The sequence below is a fragment of the Melopsittacus undulatus genome, chromosome 6 (assembly GCF_012275295.1).
Source record: "Melopsittacus undulatus isolate bMelUnd1 chromosome 6, bMelUnd1.mat.Z, whole genome shotgun sequence".
Lineage (NCBI taxonomy): Eukaryota > Metazoa > Chordata > Aves > Psittaciformes > Psittaculidae > Melopsittacus > Melopsittacus undulatus.
This window is the reverse complement of record NC_047532.1, coordinates 74,143,750-74,165,649: the sequence shown is the minus strand read 5'-3', so window position 1 is coordinate 74,165,649 and position 21,900 is coordinate 74,143,750. Positions and strand designations below refer to the sequence as shown.

Below are 21,900 nucleotides of genomic sequence, written 5' to 3'. Positions count from 1 at the left end.
ACCACGAGCAGGAACCCTCCCCAGCATCTGTCAGAAATGAAGCACTCAGCCATGTCAAACATAATGTATTTATAGCAAAAATAGGCTTATTTTCTGTAGCTTCCATACACAAGGTTTTCTCCCCCTGCCCTTACACAGTAAACACGTTGAGGGTAGCAACGAGCGGGGGGCTTCAGGCTCCCCTGTGCCCTCGCCCCCCACTGTGGCTGCTCTCCATGCTGGACCCTCCAACCCTGCCACCATGGGGCTGTGGCACAAGTGGGGAGCAGCAGGAGGGGGTGTGTGTGCACACTTGTTCCCATGGGCAGAGGGGGAGGCTGGGGCAGGGGCTGTCCCCATTCACATGGGATGGTGCCAGCCCAAGGTCAAGGAGATGCTCCCACAGCTCACACTGTACTCCTGCACCATGAGGTTAAGCAGCAAGTGACCAGGCTTCGGGTTTCACCCTCACGTGGTGCTAAGCATTAGCTCAGAAGCCTCCCTTGTTCCTCCTGCCCCTCTGCTGATGGTGGGCAGAGGGGGGGCTTCGGTACAAGCTTCGCTCCCAGGAGCTGCCCAAAGCCTCCTGCAGCGATCTCCAGCACCTGAGCACTGGCAGAGACCTCACCCCCAGCAGCCAAGGCCGAGCACAGGGCCGTCAGTGCCAGCAGGAGCCTCCCAGCATGGAGCTCTCCTCCCTCGGGGGGCTCCGGCACACAGACCTCGCAGGCAGCACGTTCAGGCCGCCAGCACAGCCCCTCCAGCCCCACTGCTCCCCACGGGCTGCCCCGTGCTGGGGCGGCTCCTGAGCAGCGAGGGGGAGCAGCTCTGCCCTCCCTGCCCTCCTGCAGCGCCCAGGCCAGGAGCTTCTACTCCCACCGCAGCCCCAGTCCCCTCCCTCCTCCCCATGCCCCATGCCTTTGGCGGTCCTCCTCAGCCAGGGTCAAGTCTCCAGGATCACACCAACATCTCAGCAGCACGGACTTGCCTCACAGTTTGGTAATTGCACGTAATGGGGCCACTCAGTGAGCCCCACAAGGGGGAAAAGGGAACAAGACAGTCAAGTAAACTAAATTGAACAATCCCTCGCCGTTCGTCCCAGCACGAGTCCAGAGAGAGGATGCTGCCCGGCCCTGCCGCAGCGCAGCTCCCCACGGCCTAGGAGACCATGTACTGGGTGATGGCCTGTAACGCGTACAGCAGCTCTGCCTGCATCCGGGCTTCCAGAATGAGCAAGTTCACATGGACCTGCAGGACAAGCAGAAGCAGTTGAGGTCACTGCAGCGGGGCAGGCAGTTCAGCAGGGTAGGTAATGGGGCAGGCAGGGGGCAAACAGCACAGCGGAGCAGGCAGTGGTGCAGGCAATGGGGCAGGCAAGCACCCGTGGGGGATAGGGAAGATTTTGGCACAGGACAAAATGCCACCGCGCTTCCCAGCACTTCCCCCCGAGCTCCTCCTGGCCCTGCAGGCTGTGGCTGCCTCCACTGCGCTAAGAGCTGCTGGAGGCTCTCCGCAGTGGGACGATGGCCCTGGAGCCCATGCAGCACCACTGTGCTCAGTGCACTGCAGGCACCCCCGTGCCACGCTAACCCCAGCTCCTTATAGTTTCCATCCCCCCTCACCCCACCTGGTTTGGTGTTTCAAACACTTCCCATACACCCCCCGAGCACCTCAGCCTGCAGCCTCTGCCCACTGGGCCTGGAAGGACTGTCCCACCTTCTCACTGTGCTTGAACTGCCTCCAGAACCTGTCAAACATTTCTGAGTTTGTCTTCTCTGGGTAGCAGGTTACAGTTTTAATGTAAACTTTGAGCACTCGCTCCAGGAGCTGATTCACTTCTGCATAGTCGTAGTCATCGTACCTGCAGGGAGCACAGGGGCGACTCGCGGCCGGCACCACGTCACTCTGCAGCACCTCACCTGTGCTCTGCCAGGGCAGGGGCACATGGCAGCGGCCACCAGGCACTTAAGTCCCAATTCTGAAGCATCCTGGCCAAAAATGAGCATCTCTCCCCTGCCTGTTTATCCAGGTAGGCAATTCCCCTCTGCTGCTTTCCCAAGCCCATCTGCAAGACAAGCTAAGTGCCCAACCCTCCTCCCTCCTGGCTGAGCTCAGTTCCTGCCCATGACCACGAGGTTGGTTTCCCTACCTAATGCCAAACATGCAGTGGATGTAGTTCCAGATGCCTCGCTTGAAGACCGAGGGTTCGCAGCCTTGCCGCTTGGCCATGGTGCTGCTTTGCAGACCATCCACCATACGAAACTTCTCATCCAGGAGATGCCCGATGTCAGAGTAGAGGCGGTTGACCAGTGAGAAGCCGTGGTCTTCCCAGGAGTAATCCTGTTGAGCACAGCAAGAGCCTTTTACAACTGTGAATAGGATCCTGGGGCACGTTTCCAGCAACGAAGGGCTGGAGACCTCAGGATGCAGCAGAATTCAGTAAGTTTGCTCTGGGCATGGTTTGCCACAAACCACAACTCCCCTCATCAGGCAGGTTTTGAACCTGGTGAAATGTGAAGGAATCAGCAGTCCTGGGGGACAGGAGCCCCTGGTCCCCTCCCTCTCCTCAGGGCTCATGGGGCCAGTCCCCTCTCAGAGCTGAGCTTCCCTGCACAGACATGGTACCAAAGCAGCTGTGCTAGATGTGTGCAGTTGCAGGGAGGACAGGAGGTGGGAAGAGCAGGAACCTCACCTGGACTCTGAATACCTGCGTCTGATCCTCATCACGCCGGGCAAAGTCCTGGTACCCAAAGTCAGGGTCCTGCATGTAGCACGCGAGGTTGGCAGCACTGGTGACTGCCCCGTCAGCATCTACGAGAAGGGAGAGCCCCGCGGATGGGGCAGCCCAATGCTCAGCCCTGCTGCTCCTCCCCACTGAGCTCCCATCCTGCACACCCACCTCCACTCGTGCCTCTCACCTTCCTCTCGGTCCTGCTGTAGCAGCCTGGTCTCCTCCCTGCCTTCTGTCTCCACCTGGATCCGCTGCATGCGTTCCCGGAGGGAATCCAGCTCCATGCAGGAGTCCAGAGACTGCACAGACACAGGCCTGGGGTGAGGGCTGCAGCACTGGCCCCAGTCCTGGCCCCCATGCACCCACTTCAAGGGCTCACCCGCTTGCGGTTGATGCGCAGCAGCTCCTGGCTGCAGCTATTGCCCATGGTGGCTTCGCAGAAGCACTGGTTTCCAGGGGACAAAGGCTTCAGCACACTCCTGCCCCCTGCCCCCTCATCCTGCTCACAGCCACAGCCGAACACGAAGCTGGCGAGTGCATGGCAGTGGGCCAGGAGGACAACAGCATGCACCAGCTCTGCCAATGACCAGCTCCACTCACTGATCTTCAGCAGCTTCTGCAGGACACAGACAGACCAGCCATGGAACACAGGCAGGATGCCAGCCCCCTCGAGGGATGCTGCTATCCCTGCCACTGCCCTGTCCCCGTCTGACAGCCCCTCTGCCAATACCTCGATGTGCTCCTTGGTGATGAGCCATGGCCGGTGCGCCAGGATCTTGTTGATCTCGTTGAGGTTGCGGAGTTTTGGGGGGATGAAGTCGAGGCCACGCAGCCACTGGGGATCTCCCCCTGCGCGCAGGAACTGCAGCACGTGCAGGTTCACCAGGTACCGGCACTGGTGCCGAGCAGCTGCCTGCAGGAGCAGCACGTCACCAGAGCCGCACGGCAGGACCAGCATCCTGGGACCCCGCACCCACCTCCCCCAGCCCTGGCACACCGTGACTGCGGCCTCTGCAGAGCAGCCTGAGCACAGGCTCCCTGGCAAAGGGGAGCAGGGAGCCTCCCATGTCCCCAGGCATTCCTGGCAGCGCTCACCATGATGGCGATGTAGTGCCGGCAGTCAAAGGGCAGTGGGCCATCCATGTGCATCAGATAGTGCTGCATCTTGAGGAAGCTGTCAAGGTACTGTGGGTGGTAGCCCATCTGCTGGGTCACCGCCTCCAGCCTCCCCCAGCTCGCCAACACCTTCACGAAAAGGAGCTGGGGCCGCTCGGGATCGCTGCCGGACATCTTCACTACCTGTGGGGAACACTCCACTGAGCTCTCCCCGTGGCAGCAGTGTGTCCCAGCCGGGCCCAGGCTCTGCGAGGGGCTGGGATTCCCTCTCCTGGCTTGGTACTCCCAGAGGGACACTTTGAGATCAGAGGGCTGGGGGAGCTGGGTACTGCTTGGTGCAGTCACTGCTAGCAGCAGGCTGCAAGAAACACAGGGTGTTCTCTGCCAGGGAGAGGGTGCTGCCTGGAGAGCAATGGGCAAACAACGACTTATGTTTTCTTGCAGGCTCAGGCAAAGGCAAGGCCTCCTAGGATGGAGCATCCCATCACCCTACCCACCAGCACCAAGATCTCAGGCCCCTGCCCTGGAAAGCCAAGGGGGAAGTGTTGTCTTGACACCCACCATATGGTCAGGAGCACAGTGTGGGGCTCAGGGGTGACCCAAGCACTGCACTCCCCATGCAAGTCCTGCAGCACACAAAGACCCGACTGTCAATGAAAAGACAGGTGGGAATGTGGCAAGGGGCATCCATCCATGGCCCCAGCACCACAGAGAGGGTGGCTGGAGCAGAGAGCAGGGATGTGCACCCGGGCAGCTCCTGCGGCCCCACAGCTGTGCTCCAAGCCTGGCCACGAACCCCGTGACACAGAAGCTACCACTCCTGAGCCTGGGCAGCACCATCGGGTGCAGCGGCTGCTCCTCCCCTCCCAGGCTCAAACCCAAATCTCTCCTGGGAGCAAACGGCCCCACTGACACTGCTGTCACCTTTCTTCCACCCACCCGAAGGCAACCGCAGCATGGCAGCACCAAACCAGGAGCACTGCTGGAGATCAGTGCCTGCTCCACTGTGACCTCGGGCTGTCCGTGCCCTGCAGAGCACAGAGCAGTTGCAGGAACAAACTCCGGCTGTTTTTTACCATCCTGCAATTCTGAGGAACACACCATTGCTCAGGATCAAAAGATTTACTTGATGCCATTTGGAGCTTTCTCTTTGCTCCCTCTGGCCAAATGGGTCCAAAAGAGCACCCAAAACTCAAATTAGAATGGTGAGGGGTTAAGAGCACTGGCTTCTCTGTCTCACAGGAGGTGTAAACCAGAGGAGGCCTGTGAAAGTCCCCCTGCTCAGGGAAATGCACAGGACATTGGTGGAACATCATGGATATGAGGTGAAATATCCCTGAGGACATCTACAGCCACTGGTCTGCTCCTGGTGGGCAGAGGTGGAGGAGCAAGGGTCCTTCTGCCCCCCCAGGAGAACGTGATCTCCATCAAGGAGCCATGCCACCAGCCCGTAGCTCCAGGTCTCCTTGCTGTTTGTCCAGGTGATGATGGAGTGAGGGCCCGGGCAGACATAGCTTAGAAGGGGAGGATGAAGGAAGATGCAGGGCAGCCTCAGCCTCTGCTGGGCTCTCCTGCCTGTTCCCTACAGCAACGGCTCAGCCCGGCGTCCACCAGGCACTGCCCCCGGGGCCACCTTCCTCAACCTCTCCAGCCATAACCCTCCTCCTCCTCGTCTCTGCACGCTGAGCGGGGGGGAGATCCCTCAACCCCCCCGCGGGTCCTTCCCGCGTCCAAGACCCGTGAACACCCCCAGGAACCTCAGGCCCTGCCGCTGCCGGGCAGACAACCGGTGGGCGGCACCGTGCGTGTGGACCGGGCAGGAGGCCCTGCACCCGGAGCGAGCACGGGCAGCGCCGGAAGCCGCGGGAGAGGGGCCGGGGGTCTCCGGCCTCCGCCTGCCCCCCGCCCGCCACCCCCGGGGCTCCCGCGCGAGCCGACACTGCGACTCCGCTGATACCGGTGGCTCCGCCGGTGATGCTCGCTGAGGACACCCCTCGCACGCCCCCCGCCCCGGTTCTCTAGGGGACGGGAAAACTGCTAATGCAGGAGGTGGGGGGTCCCTACGGCGGGGCTGGCGGCCCGTAACTGGGGCCCCATTGTGCGAGCGGTGGCAGCGGCAGCGCCAGCGCCCCCGGTGCGCGGCGCGAGCAGTGCAGGCGGAGAGAGAAAAACAAGTTTGATTGGCAGTGATGGAGGCACGGCGCCTCCCGCATCCCGCACAAAGGAGACGGGGACGGCGCTGCCGCACCGGTACCGGCACCGGGCCGCCGACCACCGCATCGAGAGAGCGCGACCCCTCCGACCCCGCGTAGCACCGCGGGGGACGGAAATGCCCTGGCCTGCTAGTGCTGCGCCCGGGCCAGGCCAGTGGCAGCGAGCAGAGCCGAGCCTGGTGCTCCGGTACGGGCTCCGGTGGCGGCGGGGCGGGTCCTACCTGCCCCGGCAGCCGCTGGCACCGGCTTCCTCGGGGGTGCTCCACGCTCTGTGGACACACGATCATGGTGAGCCCACGCCGCGCCGGTGACCGGCACCAGTCCCGCCCGCCCCGTCCCGGCCGCCGGTAGCACTGACCGGGCTCCGCGGTAGCCCCAGCCGCGGGGGGCGTATCAGCTGCCGCGCCTCCGCCAATCACCGCCGTGAGGAGGCGGGGCCTCCTCTGCCATCCCACCAATCGGCGGTGGGGGGCGGGAACCGCCGAACCACGTGGGCAGGGACGGAAAGTTACCTGTCCGTCAAGCGCGGAGGACACGCCCACCCGCAGCCGCAGGTGCTCGCCGCTGGGGGGCGCTACGGCATCGCGGGAGGAAGTGAGTCCCTGCATCCCCCGTACCCGCGTCCCCTTACTCTCATGCCCTCCCTTTCTCTCATACCCCTGAGTCCCGGTGTCCCCCCCCACTCCTGTGTCCCCCCATCCCCATAGAACCCCTTCCCTGTGTCCCCATGTCTCTGGGCGTTGCGCCCCACAGACCAACCAGTGCACCCCATAGAGCAGCTGACAGGAGGATGGAGCCAGGAGGGGCTGGGCTCTGGAACAAGAGACGGGACAAGAGGAAACGGCCTCAAGCTGCACCAGGGCAGGTTTAGATGGAGCTGAGGAACAATTCCTGCCCCAGAGGGTGCTCAGGCATTAGAACAGGCTGCCCAGGGCAGGGCTGCAGTCACCGTCCCTGCAAGTGTTCACACAGCGTGGAGACGAGGCCTCAGTGCCAGGGGTTAGGGGTGGCCTTGGCAGAGCTGGGGTAAGGCTTGGACTGGATGAGCTTGAAGGTCTTTTCCAAACTGGTTGACTTTATGACTCTATGAAATAGCACACACATGGCGCTGTGCACCACGCACTGAACACTGTGCAGGACACACGCTGCACTGTGTGGTGCCGCTGGTGCTCACTCAGCACCCTGCAGCTGCGGGGTCACTGGGGCTATGGCAGGGAGCAGGGCTGGGGGTCCCAGGGATTAGGTGTGAGCAGGTAGCAAGGGCCGCGGAGCAGCAGGGTTCAGACTGCAGGGTGCAGGCATGCAGGGTGCAGCTGCACATCAAACCCCCATGTAGGTGTTCTTGTAGGGGCTGTGCTCAGGAGGGGGGGCCGGGGCCCCAGGCACTGCAGATGGGTGGTGGTTGCTGTTCTCCCAAAGGGGCTCATAGCTGTTGTTGGGGGGCAGCTCGCTCACATAGCAGATGTTCTCGCTGTAGTTGGGCTTGAAGCTCTCCACAACATCTTTGGGGACTCCAGCCCATTCCTGTAGGGAGCAGAGTTGGGTGAGAAGAGCCCCCACCCAGCCTGGCCCCAGCCTGTGGGGCAGGGATGAGCCTGGGGCAGGGCTGCCTGCAGATGTCTTACCTGGAAGTTGCCATTGTGAGTGATGAAGAGCTCATCGAAGTTCTTGCTGGGGTTGGGGATCCGGGGCATGAGGATGACCCACACCCTGCGCGAGACAGACATGTTGGAGAAGAGCCCCAGCGATGCTGCCTCCCATCAGCCCCCCCCTGCTCACCTTTCCATGCGCACCAACAGGATGACAAGGACCAGCAAGATCAGGCAGGAGGCAATGGGGACTAAGACTGTGTGGATCCAGAACCGGTGTAGCTGCTCCTCTGCTGTGCCTGGAAAGAGCCGTGGTTACATGGGCCCACGCTGGTGCACCACCATGAGAGTGGGGTGGGCATGATCGTGGCCCTTGCCTGCCAATCCCAACCATCCCCCAGCCCACCCTATCCCACTGCAGCACACAGGACCCACCCTTGCTGGTGGAGTTGCTGCCCCAGACCACAGGGACACTCCATTCGCTCCAAAGCTGGGTGCTGCCGCAGTAGTTGTTGATCTTGCTGCGCACGTAGAAGGTGTAGTACTTCTCATGGTCCATGCTGGGAAAGGAGAACATGTCTCCATTCACCCGGTGCTCCTGCAGGGAGACATGGGCCATGTGGTGAGGGCCAGCACTGCTGTGGTGCATGGTTGGTCCCCAGGAACAGTGGTTGCATCCTGGGGGCTCTCACCGTCCAGCTGGTGTCCTTGTTGCTCTTGTACTTGACAGCATGCTCCAGGCACTGGGCTTTGGGGTATGGGGAGCTCCAGGTCAGCTGCAGCTGGTTGTTGCTCACATTGTGGATGGTCAGGTTGACGGGTGCCTCTGGTTTCACTGCAAGGCACAGCTGATGCCCAGTGAGTGCCATTCCCCATGCCCCAGTGGCCTGAACGCCAACTGGGACATAATGGGGCAGCCCTGGGGACCCAAAGCCCAGCTGCTGGCCCCTGCAGCAGCCCCACAGAGGAGAGTGTGTGCCCCCCACCACTCCATACCCAGGTCCTGCAGCTCCATGCTCTTGCTGAGTATCTTCAAGGTCCTGCTGCCAAGACTGGCGTTGAGGAGAACATGGAAAGGCTGGAACTGGATGATCTCATTCTGACTGAAGCGGCAGCCAATTCTGGTGCCATGGTCCTGCAGATAGTGCTTGCACTCCACCACAGGGGACGCTTTCTCGTACCTGTGCCACAACAGGTTACGAGAGCTCCCCAGGACCCTGCATGCCCCAACCCTCCCCAGTACCCCTCTCGCCAGCACATTCCACCCCTCTTGCTTTGGGGATAGAGCATCCCCCACTCTAGGCTTGGAGAAGAGGAGCAGGCTATTGCTGGGACCAGCAACACTGCAGGAGTCTCCTTTGTGGGGACCCACTGCTGGACACCCTGCTGTGGGGCTGGCCATGGGGCAGTGGCACCTACCAGTAGTAGAGGGAGTAGTTGGCTGTGAGAGTCTCTCTGCTCCCCCACGTGCAGGTCATGTACTCCTCGTTGAAGAGGACACACTCCACCCCTGCAAGGGACAGGCACTGCTGGGCACTGCAGCGGTGGGTGGCGGTGCCGGGGCTGCACTGGGCAGACACAGCACGGGCCGGGAGGCCCTACACATCCCCTCAGCTTTCTGCCATGTGAGCCAAGCCAGCCCAGCTCTTCCCAGCTCACAGTGCTGGGCCCCCACCATCCCTATCACACAGGCTGTGCTGGCAATGCCCCACATCAAGCTCCAGAGGAGCGCTGGCCAAGCAGCTCTCCCTGCCGCATCCCTGCTGTTGGATGTGGTGTTTCACCCCGATGTCTTCATCCACTCCCTTCATCTGCTGTTCACAGTCCCGGGTACTGTGGGACAGGATGGAAATCCCTCCCTGCCAACCCATTTCGATTGCCCCATGAGAACACTGGGTATTTTCCAGGATTTGTGTCTGATGTCTCCATCTTGGCTAAATTCTTCTCACTGTTACCCTTTTGGGTGCTCACAGGTGCCCACGTGTCCTCGTGTCTGGTGAGTGGGGCTGTGCTCCCCACTGCAGCCCCTCCACCACAGACCCTGGGGGTTCAGCCTCCATAGGAAGCACTGCTGAGTGCCAGAGGCTGAGCAGCCGCCCCAGGCACCCACATCGCCTCCTCTGCCCCCTCCTTCCACCACACTGTGCCAGCCCTGGGCCTGACACACAACCAGAAGCCACATCCTGGGCTGGCTGGGGGCTGCGGGGCCCCCGGCAAGGTGCTGGTCCCTGCACCTGGCATCACGCTGCAGTCCATGTCGGCAGCAGTGGCACAGCTCACTGTGGAATGAGTGACTGTAATGGACTGGGGCACCTCACAGAGCCCTTGCAAGCATCACAGCAGCTGTTGGTGGCTGAGAGCTGCCCTGGGGCTCCCCAAAGATGGTATTTCCCCCCTAGAACTCAGGCAATGGGACATGTGCTCTGTTCTGTGAGGTCCAACCCACCAGCCAGCACCGCGGGGGTAGGAGAAAGTCAGAGCTGGGCTTTCTGGGTTGTAATGTCAGCACGATGGAGCAAACAGGGTTTGCTCTCTGGCTGTTTCCACATATAAAGATGGAGGGCACCTTCCTGGAAGCCTAGGAGATGCAGGGATGTGGAGAGACTGCTGCTCTATGGGAAGCTGGTGTCTTACCGACACATACCAAGAACTGGACTTTTCCTTAGAAAACAATGGCTGGGGTGAGGGTGCTGGTGGAAAGAGAAGCCACTGTCCCCAGCCCCTGTCTCCTTCCTGAGCATGGCCCCACTGACAAGAGCAGGATGAAAAGGGCGGCTGGCACAGATCCACTGTCTGATGCCTTCCCTGCCTGATGCATGGGGCTGATAGGACCTGCACATCAATGTCCTGCTGCTGCCCCTCGTCCTGGCCTGCCACAGGGGACCCCCATGGCCAGTGTCCCTCCTGTAGCACTGACAGGGCCAGTAGTGCCATAGGCCCACGAGGCAGTTGGCAGCCATGCTCTAGCACTGGGGAAGGCGCAGGGACTCCCAACAGGGCACTCAAGCACAGCGTGGCTCTCCTGGCAGTCCCACTCAAGGGCCATCAAGGTGCTGAGGGTCCTGGGATGCACTGGGGCAGTCACAGGGTTCCCAGCTATTCCCAGGGGCTCCCTGGCCCATACAGCCCCATACCCTGTCCTCAGGGTCACCAGCGACCAACATCCCCCAGCCCCACCACCGATGTGGCAACCACAGCCTCCAGCCCTGTGCCAGGGCGCATGTACCCCCTTACCTGGGGGGCTGCGGGCAGCAGCAAGGTAGGGGCCCAGCCCGAAGAGGAGAACAGAGCCAAGGAAGGCGCTGAGCACTGCCATGGTTGGGTGAGCGCAGGATGAGTGCGAGCAGCCTCTGCACACAGCCCACCACACAAGGCTGCTGCTTCCGCACCCACGCCGCTTCCTGCCCCATGGCACCGCCCCACGGGTGACTTTTGTGGGAAACATGGCTCACTCCAACAGGGCCTGAGCACCCATCACACTGGGGCCTCACCACCCTTCCTGCCCAGGCCCCGCAGGTCACCCCTCTGCGTGCCGCTGGCTCATGCTGCCATGTCCCCACGACTCATCCCACGAACTCTGCCCCCACGAGCAGAGTCCGTGTGGAGATTGTGACCCACAGCCTGCCCGTGGACATCCTGGGCTGGGCCCTCGGGCACTGGGCAGCGCTGGCAGTCACTGGGGCAGTGCGGGGGGCAGGCTCCAAGGGGCTCGCAGAAGCAGCTGCAGGAGCAGGGGACAGTTACAGGGGGCGGTTGTGGGGCGTAGTGGTGGTGTCAGTGATGGGCAGTGACAGCAGAACGGTCACCAGCACAGTCACGGGGGTGTGCTCGGGGGCGTCGGTGGTGGCGTGAGGTGTCGGGGGCTATGGGGGTGTCCGGGGCTATAGGGGTGTCCCGGGCTTTGGGGTCGGCGGGAGCAGGATGGAGATAGCCGGGTGCTACCACGTGACCTCAGCCCTGCGCTCCGCCGGCGCAGCGCCCCTCGGTCGGCCCCGTGATTCTTCGGCACTTTCCGCCTCCGCTCGGCGCAGGCTCGGGCTCTGCCCTGCGGCGCCCGGGACTTTTCGTCTTTCTTCGGCTCAGCTTCGGGCAGTTCCGGCTCCTCTCGGAGCGCCTGTGACAGCATCGCGGCACTCGGGCTTTTCCGGCAGCGCTCGGGTGTCCCTGGCACAGGACGCAGGCGCGGGCGGCCCCCGCGGCCCTTGTTGTGGCCGCGGCGGCCCGGGATGGCGGCCTTCGGCGTCCTCAGCTACGAGCACCGCCCGCTGAAGCGCCCGCGCCTCGGCCCGCCTGACGTGTACCCACAGGACCCCAAGCAGAAGGAGGTGCGGGGGTCCAGGGGAGCGGGACCGGGGGTCATGTCTGCAGCCCGCGGCAGGGCTGGGGCTGGGTCAGGAGCCCCGCGGCCGTTCCCGTGGTGACTGGGCGAGAGCGACCCGGGCCTGGCCCAGGGAGCCGGGGTTCCCATGTCCTAGCGCTCGGCAGGGGCGCTGCCTGCCACCGGGAGCCTGGGGGAGGCCGGGATCCTCCGGGCCCTCGCCTCGCTTTGGCCCCACGCTGGCCGAGCCACTTCGGCCGTGGGCTGTGGAGCGGCCTCGGCGGGCCCTGCTGACCGCGCTTCCCTCGCAGGACGAGCTGACTGCGCTGAACGTCAAGCAAGGCTTCAACAACCAGCCGGCGGTCTCCGGGGACGAGCACGGCAGTGCCAAAAATGTCAACTTCAACCCGGCCAAGGTAAGCACCGGGCAGGCAGGGGGGGCTCGGCAGCGCCCGGTGCCTGTGCGTGTAGGCTGCTGGGTCCTGGACAGTGCTGGGACTCGTTCCTTCCTGGTGACCAGGCCCAGGAGACCCTTCCCTTCAGGATGGATATCTCGGGACCTAACTCTCCCTGTAGAGTCAAAGTTCTGCATTCCCTTAGAACTGTGTCCCGCCTTTGAGAGAGTAGGTTCTTGTCTTGGCCTATGTTAAACCAGCATCTAGAGTTCCTTTATTCTTATATAGTTCTTATATTCTATAATTAAAGCAGAAGGTTAGGATACTGAAATGTGAAACTTATTGGTTTGGTTACATTATGGCCATGGTAGAAGAGAAATAAGATTTCTTGAAACCTCTGGCAATTTAAACATGGGCTTCAATTCCATTTTTGTAATCTCTAAAATCAAGGTGTTGACTTTCTGGCCTCCCTGACCAGAGGACTAGTGGTGACCTGGGATGTAAGGCATCAGTAAGCACAGTATATTTGTTTTCCTTGGCTGACATCTGTCCATGTAGCCTTCTGTCTGGTTTGACAGGTGTTTATAGAGAGCTGTGTCCCTCTCAACTTGAGTCCCTGCTTGATCATTTGATGAGTTGTACTTGCAGAGAGGAATGTTTCTAAACAACAAAGGCAACTATGGGCTGGGGTTTTTTTGTGTAGATACTGGGGAGACTGCTGGTAGGAAAGATAAATGAGATCTTAAGCACATAGAATAGATCTCTGACCTGTGAACCTGTAATTCATCTTTTTTTTTTCTTTTCCCCCTTCCCCTCCCCAGATCAGTTCAAATTTTAGCAGTATTATTGCAGAAAAGCTGCGGTGCAATACGTTGCCTGACACAGGAAGACGGAAACCCCAGGTGAATCAGAAGGATAACTTCTGGCTGGTGACAGCACGTTCCCAGAGTGCCATAAACAATTGGTTCACAGACCTGGCTGGAACTAAGCCCCTCACTCATCTTGCTAAGAAGGTATGTCACAGGAGAGGCTGCCTGGCAGGGCAGAGCATTTAATCTCTGCTTGTTTCTGAAATGTTTCTGAAAGGTTTTTATTATCTGGAGATATTTCTTCCTTCTTCATCTCTTGAAGCTTTCAGCTTGAACAGGGTACCCAGGATTTGTAATGCACTGGCTTTGTCATCACCACTCAGGGAACTGTTTCCTTGTCTGTTGTTTGGAGGTTGTGCAAGTTTTTTGCTTGCACAATACAACTGATCTATTTAAAGGTTTGGCTGTTTTCTTAGAAGAGCTGCCATTGTTGCCTCTGCTCTGTTGTTTGGGTTAGGGCTATTCATACTGGGAGGGCTTGTCAGGTTCTCAAAAGCCAGTGAGAATTACTGGGCATAATCAGCTGAGTGACTTCCCAGGCTTTGGTTGCAGTGACATGTTTCTGGTTTTAAGTTGAGAAGTGTATGTGTATTATAGCTTGGTCTCAGCCAGGCCACAGCATTTCTGTGCCCTGGCACCCAGGGATAGATAGTTCCCTGACAGCACTCAATTCTGTAGAATATGAAAGAAAATAGAAGGGTCTTACTCTGCATTGTATGAGGCTCTATAGCAGGGGGAGATGATTCTTTGTCAGGATGGGCCTGTAAATAAGGAACTCAGGAATTTGGGTATGTATCGAGTAAAAACATAACTTCCAGTTATGAAATGGTAGCATAAGTAGCTTAGAAGCTGGAGCTTGGTCCTCAGTGTTCTGAGTCACTCTGGGGGGGAAATAATCAGATTTTCACAGAATCTGTCTCTTTATAAATGTAGTCCTTGTGTCTGTCTTTGCATGCTGGCTGTCAGTTTCCTGAGGTCACTTTGAAAGCTTGAACTTTTTGAGGCCCTCCCCAGGTTTCTCCAATGGGCTCCATCAGTTTTAATGGACTTAGACGTGGAAGCAGTGACTGTAGAAAAGTAGTCTGTCTGTGTGTCTTTGAGGCATCAGAGTGGTTGGGAAGAACGTAAGAAACACAGCAAGTAAGTGACAGAAGCATCGGTAGTTCAGGTAATGGGAGACTTGGAGCTAGCTCTCAGATGGACACATTCCCTGTGAATTTGTCTCATTCCTCTGTGAACATGGGCATACTTTTGCTCTCCATAATACTATGTGTGAGCTTCACAGCTGTGCTGTTTCTTGTGATGTGTTACTGCTTCCTGGTTTATAGATCTTCCATGTGATGATTTTGCTGGTATTCTCCCCAAATTGTATCTTGAATTTTGAATCTTGGCTTTGTGAATTCCTTCTTACTATAATACTCAATTCCCTGTTTTTCACAATCTTTTCATGTTGTTACGAGACTTTTATAACCACTCTGAAGAGTTCTGTCTTCAGTCTGTAGAGTAGATACTGTGTGTTTCTGACTCAGTTCTTGGTCTGTATCTTTTGTACTTTTTTTATATCACCTCTGGAGAATACCCCCCAAGCCTCTTTCAGGATTCGGGCTGTGAATTTACAGTAATGTAATTGTGTTTTCTGTATTCTTTCATTTTATTTTGTTTCTGTTTATAGTGAAATGTAGATCTGGCACTTTCTGACCAGAGGTGAATTTTTGCAGTGTTTTGAGATGCAGAGCAGCACAGTACCTTTTTCACAGCTTGCAGCACCTGCAGTGTGTGTAGTTGCTTTGGAATAGTTCCTGTCTCTGTCCTTGGTTGCAGTTCTCCTTCTCAATTCTGTTACAGGTGCCAATCTTTAGCAAGAAGGAAGAGGTCTTTGGTTATTTGGCGAAATACACTGTTCCAGTAATGAGAGCAGCTTGGCTTATCAAAATGACTTGTGCTTATTATGCTGCCATCACAGAAACCAAGGTGAAAAAGCGTCATGTCATTGATCCCTTCATTGGTAAGCACTGGTTTTGTCCATCCCAGATATTTTATTCTCAGCCTGCTGTTGAACAATAAGAGGTGGTCTGGGATTCCGTATACACTTGTTTCCTGCTGATAAGTCCTAGTGCTCTGACATGAAGAACTAAAACAACAGGGCCCACCTGTGAAAGTACAGTGTTGAACAGTAAGTCTTCGCAGCCACAAATACTTCCTGAAAGCCTATCTCTTCGTTCTCCCCCGGAAGTACTGCTGTGTCTTTCTGCTGTACAACCTGTTGTTTTTTTCTTTACCTTACAAAGACTGTAAATGTTATAATTTAGCAATGACTGATTAGCTTCTTCTCAAGTGAGTAAGTATGTTTCCCCCAGAATTCTGGTGTATTACTCCCTGTTTGTGTTTCCAATTTGATTTAGCCTCACTGGATCCCATATCTAACATCCTTTGCGTCCTGGCCTCCCCCATATTACATGGTCTAGGAGAGCTCCCCTGGCTGTTTTCTGGTTTTATAGAATCCCAGCCTGGTTTGGGTTGGAAGAGACCTTAAAGCTCATCCAGTTCCACTCCCTGTTTCTTTCCCACAGGCAGGGACACCTTCCACTGGAGCACGTTGCTCCAAGCCCCTGTGTCCAACCTGGCCTTGAACACTGCCAGGGATGGGGCAGCCACAGCTTCTCTGGGCACCCTGTGCCAGCGCCTCAGCACCCTCACAGGGAAGAGCTTCTGCCTAACAGCTCATCTCAGTCTCCCCTGTTCTGGCAGGTTAAAGCCATTCCCCTTGTCCTGTCCCTACAGGCCCTTGTCCAAAGCTCCTCTCCAGGTTTCCTGCAGCCCGTTTAGGCACTGGAGCTGCTCTAAGGTCTCCCCTCAAGGAGCCTTCTCTTCTCCAGGCTGAACCAGCCCAGCTGTCAGCCTGGATGAGGATTATTTCTTCACAAATTTTCTTGTATGAAGTAACCATGACCCCTAAACATGGAAGTTTTCCCTCTTGTTTCCTATTTCTTTGGATACGTCTTTTTCCATACCACCCCCAGGCCACAAGCAAGCTCAGTATTGTGTCACTTAGTATTCTTTCTTTGTCTCTCGGTCCTTTTCAAATGACAGGAACATTTTGTTTCTTCCTGTGCACCAGCCTGGTTCTTTCCTGCTTCTGTTTACCACAGCACTCGTTACTGACCTGTTTCCCTCCTCCAGAATGGACACAGATCATCACCAAGTACCTGTCAGAGCAGCTGCAGAAAATCGCAGAGTTCTATAGGCAGCTCCCAGGGCAAGGATGTGGTTCACCATCTGGACCAGTGCCGCAAGAGGTGGAACAAGCTTTGAAGCAGTGGGACTACAATGAAAAACTAGCTATGTTTATGTTCCAGGTGAGGCACTGAAGGGGGCTGCTGTGTGTGTAGCACAAGAAGGCTAGGGGAGGTGGTGCAAAGTGACTTATTTTTGTAGAATATTCTATTTCTGTGACTAGACTTGTAGAACTGGAGGTAGTTTTGAGCTCAGTAGTAGAAAAGGGGTAGTACAGAACTGTGCAAACTTCTAGAATGATTTCCACTGTTAAAAAGCAAGCAGCTGCTGTTGCTCTGCCTTTCTGTCATGTTGCTTCAGCTTTTGTTTTGCTCTGCCTGAATCTGTATGCAGGATGGCATGCTGGACCGGCATGAATTCCTGACGTGGGTCCTTGAATGCTTTGAGAAGATACGGTCAGGAGAAGATGAATTTCTGAAAATGCTCCTGCCCCTGCTGCTGCGGGTGAGAAATATATACCTGGTGCTGACTTCCACTGTTGTCTGTCCTCTTCCTGTCACCTAAGGCAGGAAGAGCTGTTTTGCACACAGAACACTAGGGAGTGTCTCTCTGAACATCCTTCTTAGAATCATAGAATCTTGGAATGGTTCATGTTAGATGAGACCTTAATGCTCATCCAGTTCCAACCTCTGCCACGGGCAGGGACACGTTCCACTGGAGCAGGTTGCTCTAAGCCCCTGTGTCCAACCTGGCCTTGAACACTGCCAGGGATGGAGCAGCCACAGCTTCTCTGGGCACCCTGTGCCAGCGCCTCAGCACCCTCACAGGGAAGAGCTTCTGCCTAAGAGCTCATCTTAGTTTCCCCTGTTCTGGCAGGTTAAAGCCATTCCCCTTGGCCTGTCCCTCCAGGCCCTTATCCAAAGCCCCTCTCCAGGTTTCCTGCAGCCCCTTTAGGCACTGGAGCTGCTCTCAGGTGTCCCCTTCAGGAGCCTTCTCTTCTCCAGGCTGAACCAGCCCAGCTCTCTCAGCTTGGCCCCAGAGCAGAGCTGCTCCAGCCCTCGCAGCATCTGTTTGTTGTGGGATTTTTTCCTTTTTTAATATAAATTATAATATAAGGGGCTCACCATTTATTCCTTTAAGATATTACAAGAAAGCCTCCACCGCTCTACAGTCTGTTTGGTGGTTTTGTGATTGTTTTGTTTTTCTTAGAATATTGCAAATTGAGTATTTTGACCATTAAAAGAAATTACAGAGAAAACCAACATTGCTTCACATTTTACAGCTCCAGGCCCCCTCCCTCCACCCTACACCCCTAGAGTCACCCCTTGGAAGCAGAATTAAATACAATGGACTTTCAAGGCAAGAGTAAAATGTTGTACAGAACTAACCAGGTTAGCTCCTAAACCATCTATTTCTGTAGAAAGCACAAAATACTTCAAATGAGGTCAGAACCAGGAATGAAAAATGGGAGAAGAAAAAGGATCTGTTGAACAGTTGCTGGGCTTCAGGGGTGGCTGGGAGCCACATCGATCCTTGCTTATGGAAGGAGACCTTTTACTCCTGCTGTCTTCTGTTTCTTTCTCCTTTATCCTATTTCCCTGCCCTGGATTTGGTAATCCCTGCCTGTGTCACAGTTGCGATAGTTGAACTCTCTGTTCACCAGTACATGACAACTGTTTCTTTTTTTCTTTCCTGTTGCAATACTTTCTAGGCAGACCTTTGGAACTGGGTGTGGGTACATTTTGATACATGAAGTTGTTCCCCTAGAGCATTTAAACTTTTTTCTGATGCTTAGTAGCCAGTGGGCAATAGATGATGTTTAAAGAGTTCTCTGTAAAAAGGGACTGTCTTTCCAAGGCAGTGCCACACAGTATTTGCTTTGGACAGGCAAAGGTTTCTCTTGTGTTGCTTGTAACAAGGATTTTTCCTGCTTTACTCTTCTCTTGCAGTACTCTGGAGAGTTTGTGCAGTCTGCATACCTGTCCAGACGTTTGGCCTACTTCTGCACCCGCAGGCTTGCTATGCAGCTGGATGGTGCTGGTGGGCACCCACCCCACATCCTGTCTGCCCAGACAGGAAACACTCTTCCTTCAACTCCCACCCCTCAGCCAGCTGCAGGGAATCCTCCTCCCAGCCCTTTCAGTGACTTGCTGCTGTGCCCCCAGCACCGGCCAGTGGTTTATGGGCTCAGCTGCATCCTCCAGGTAGGTTTGAGTAGTGGCTGGTCATGCTGGCGTCAACAGGGAGAGTTTAGGTTGTGTGCTATCACAGAAACATCATTATAGTCTGAGTCAGCAACTTCCTGAGTACATTTCTGTATCAAACCATGATTGTCTGAGGGTAGGTCTTTGCTGAGGTGTTACAGAGCTTTGTGCCAATCATCAGTGCTGTAGCAATGCCCTTGACTGACTTGCATGAGAAAAATGGGTTGGAGTAGAGCCTTTTGCTCTATTCACAGGTGCCCCAGATAGCTGGGAAAGCTTTGCTGAAAAGGGGATGAGAAAGAAAGGGTTGTTTCACCTGGAGTATGTCAGTAACAGGTTGTCATCTCAGGAAAGAAATGATGTCAAAAATGAAAGAGTGTTTTGTAGTTTTGTGAGCTCTTAAACAGCCCCTGTCATGGGTTAAGCCCAGCTGGTAACTGAGAACCACACAGCTGCCTGCTCACTCTCCATCTTCTTCCCCCTAACTCACAGAGGGATGGGGAGGAGTTCAGCTGTTTGGGTTTTTTTCTAGTTTGTGTGTGATAAAACATGTTTTCTTAAATAGAGAAATACTTTGGGGAGCTTTAGAAAAAAATATATGAGCATATACACCTCAAAGATGTGGCTGATTTGGGGTTTGAACACAACCTGCAGAACAACTTCAAGTTGGTTAATAATGGTCTGATCTATTTTGCTATGTCTTAGAAGAGTTCTGATAGAAAATCTACAGATCTGATCTGCATATAGTAGATAAGGCTAAGGCAGAATAAGATCTAGAGACTGGAAACTGGAGCTGGGTAAAGTCAGGCTGGAAACATGCATTTCTAACAGTGTACATCATTAACCTTTGCTCAGGTGTTCACCAGATATGGTGAATTCTTTCATTTGAGTGGTTAAAACAACCTTGGTTGTCCATTTTAATGTGGTTCCTTGTGAGCCAGAAACTGTAAAGGTGTATCCTTATGATCATTCACTAAAGTTTTTTGTGTTTGTCTGGGTGTACAAGATCACAGAAGAATGAAAATAAATTTATGGTAGTGTTGTTATTAGAATCATTACTATAATCATACTTGTGATTATTAAATAATACAGTATAAAGTGTTTGGGTTTGTTGACTCATGTTTCTTCTCACACTTTGCTCTTGATGAGGGCTGCAAGCCACTAGTGTAAATGCTTCTTCTGGACCATGAGGGTTGGGGTTGTGCATTTGCTGTGTAAGTTATAGAAAATAAGTTCTGTTTAGGAGCAGGAGGGAGCTCTACAGCCACGTGTACTGTGTTTGGATAATGTGGAATTCTGATCTTGGCTTCCTGAGCATACTTAGGGCAAGAAACTCAGTGCAGCAGAAATAGTAGTTTATTTTTTCTACTCTAATATGGTCTTTAGCCCCCCAAATAGTATATTTTTATGCAGGATGACGAATGTCTGGGTGTGGGATAAAGGAGTGGTTATTTCTGTAGAAAGTACATGAACTTCACTGGTTTTGACCTTTCAACAATATTGACTTTTCTGTCTTCTGCAGAGTATAATTTTGTGTTGCCCAAGTGCCCTTGTGTGGCATTACTCACTGACTGATAGCAGGATAAAGACTGGCTCTCCATTGGACCACCTGCCTATAGCCCCATCCAACTTGCCCATGCCAGGAGGGAATTCAGCCTTTACACAGCAGGTGAGCAGCCTTCAAAAAGAGGGCTTTTGTTGGTCCAAGGTAATAGCTGCATCTTAGCTCTTTCTGGATTTTCTTTTCATGTTGTGTGGTAAGCAGAGCTGGATGTGCTGTCTCACTCACAAGGAATTAATTGTTCCCCTTCTGCTATAAGCAAGACAGTGATGCCCTTGGAAGATGGGCAGAATCTAGCTTTGAGTAGAACTGCTGTCATTCTCTTTGTTTTCTGATAACTTTGTACCCAGTACTTGTAAAGCATCTTTTTGTACATTTACACAAGTGCATTGCTTCCAGGTTCGGGCAAAGCTGCGTGAGATTGAGCAGCAGATAAAGGAACGTGGCCAGGCTGTGGAGGTTCGCTGGTCATTTGACAAGTGCCAAGAAACCACAGCAGGTAACTTGCTGTAGGTTAAAGTTTCTTTCCCCATGTTTCATATGTTACCCTGAGAAACTTCCTGCCTGGCTGTTTTCTTTGTTTTTTTCCTGTGTGCTGCTGTTGGTGTTTACTGTCAGCAGTGGGTGAAATGCAAATGGCTCTTTTTCTTTCCAGTGCAAAATCTTGCTTAGGTCCTTTTCACCAGGTATAAAGAGTTCCTATTACTGGAAGCTGGAAATGTGGATCAGAGAACTATACTTTTGTATACATGCCATGTTTTGATGCTTGCCCCTAACATCAGCTGTTCGCTGCTGTGAGAGGATACTAAGCTTGATATCCTTGCTTGACTGGTACAGCTTTCCTTAGGCAGTCTTCCGAGCATACAGAAACGTTTGCTCCAGAGTGTGTTGAACCAGTTGCCAAGTATGCATTTCTCTTCTCTGTTCTCTTCTAGGTTTCACTATTGGTCGTGTCTTGCACACTTTAGAAGTTCTGGACAGCCACAGCTTTGAAAGATCTGACTTCAGCAATTCTTTGGATTCCTTGTATAACAGGATATTTGGGCTGGGTCCAACCAAAGACAGTCATGAGGTGCCTTGGGACTTTGCTGCTGGGTCTGGTCTTGCATGTGGCTATGTTCTTTTTTCTGTTCCATGGTTACTGTCCTGTATCTGCACAGAGCTGACCAGGTGGTGGCATTTGGCTAGGAGATGCAGTCTCCATTGAAAAAGATTTTTCACAGCCTTAAGTTAGGGAGATACTAAAGTGAGAAGGGGGGGGTCCATGCTCTAGAAAGTCTGCACTAATAAATATGTGTAAGCTTGAGAGAATCTATGTAGCCATCAGAGGAGGTCTCCTGATGGAGGACATGAGTCCAGATAGCACATTAATGAGAAGGACATATTATGTGTCTATGAGAAGTAAATGCTAGCCTGGTCAAATTCTGGACTGGCAGCTGTTTCCTGGCAGTCAGAGCTCACAGTTCAATTTCCTTTTAGCCTAGGAGGTGTAGGACCATAGTGCTAGCAATACTGTATTGATTCCTGGCAGTGAGCTGCAGGAATGATAGTTTGCATACTCTGTATACTGCTTGGAGCTGGTTTTCACTCTGTGCTGAGATTAGCACTCCATAGATGTCCTGCCTGAAAAGATGATTTTCTGAAGCAAAGCCATCCTGAGATTTGTCAAGGGCTGTGGATCACCTTGTACT

General features: G+C 54.8%; 3 protein-coding genes across 5 annotated transcripts in view; 1 reads left to right on the top strand and 2 right to left on the bottom strand.

Annotated features, from left to right (window-relative positions):
• Positions 1 to 963: 963 nt before the first annotated feature.
• Positions 964 to 6,410, bottom strand: LOC101879018 (sestrin-3-like). 2 transcript variants are annotated; one of them, XM_034064294.1, is made up of 9 exons: positions 6,261 to 6,410; positions 3,806 to 4,009; positions 3,441 to 3,623; positions 3,090 to 3,326; positions 2,898 to 3,009; positions 2,672 to 2,790; positions 2,129 to 2,319; positions 1,696 to 1,840; positions 964 to 1,227 (listed from the first exon to the last, which is right to left on the bottom strand). In XM_034064294.1, the coding sequence occupies exons 1-9, from the start codon at positions 6,324 to 6,326 to the stop codon at positions 1,138 to 1,140; spliced, it is 1,347 nt and encodes a 448-aa protein (XP_033920185.1). In that variant the 5' UTR covers positions 6,327 to 6,410; the 3' UTR covers positions 964 to 1,137. The 2 variants fall into 2 exon arrangements, with proteins under 2 accessions (XP_033920185.1, XP_033920186.1); XM_034064295.1 differs by lacking the exon at positions 1,696 to 1,840.
• A 722-nt stretch (positions 6,411 to 7,132) lies between these two features.
• Positions 7,133 to 11,006, bottom strand: IL2RG (interleukin 2 receptor subunit gamma). The gene is made up of 8 exons (XM_031048268.2): positions 10,863 to 11,006; positions 9,048 to 9,138; positions 8,625 to 8,809; positions 8,321 to 8,463; positions 8,064 to 8,226; positions 7,819 to 7,927; positions 7,665 to 7,749; positions 7,133 to 7,563 (listed from the first exon to the last, which is right to left on the bottom strand). The coding sequence occupies exons 1-8, from the start codon at positions 10,942 to 10,944 to the stop codon at positions 7,360 to 7,362; spliced, it is 1,062 nt and encodes a 353-aa protein (XP_030904128.2). The 5' UTR covers positions 10,945 to 11,006; the 3' UTR covers positions 7,133 to 7,359.
• Positions 11,007 to 11,819: 813 nt separating this feature from the next.
• The window catches only part of MED12 (mediator complex subunit 12), a 36,775-nt gene continuing 26,694 nt past the window's right edge, over positions 11,820 to 21,900 (top strand). For both annotated transcript variants that reach the window (XM_034063648.1, XM_031048224.2), the window contains exons 1-10: positions 11,820 to 11,953; positions 12,258 to 12,362; positions 13,163 to 13,354; positions 15,056 to 15,215; positions 16,391 to 16,566; positions 16,838 to 16,948; positions 18,394 to 18,648; positions 20,171 to 20,317; positions 20,609 to 20,708; positions 21,145 to 21,281. In XM_034063648.1, coding sequence (XP_033919539.1) covers positions 11,855 to 11,953; positions 12,258 to 12,362; positions 13,163 to 13,354; positions 15,056 to 15,215; positions 16,391 to 16,566; positions 16,838 to 16,948; positions 18,394 to 18,648; positions 20,171 to 20,317; positions 20,609 to 20,708; positions 21,145 to 21,281 — 1,482 coding nt within the window. In that variant the 5' untranslated portion in view covers positions 11,820 to 11,854. The remainder of the gene's footprint in view (positions 11,954 to 12,257; positions 12,363 to 13,162; positions 13,355 to 15,055; positions 15,216 to 16,390; positions 16,567 to 16,837; positions 16,949 to 18,393; positions 18,649 to 20,170; positions 20,318 to 20,608; positions 20,709 to 21,144; positions 21,282 to 21,900) is intronic.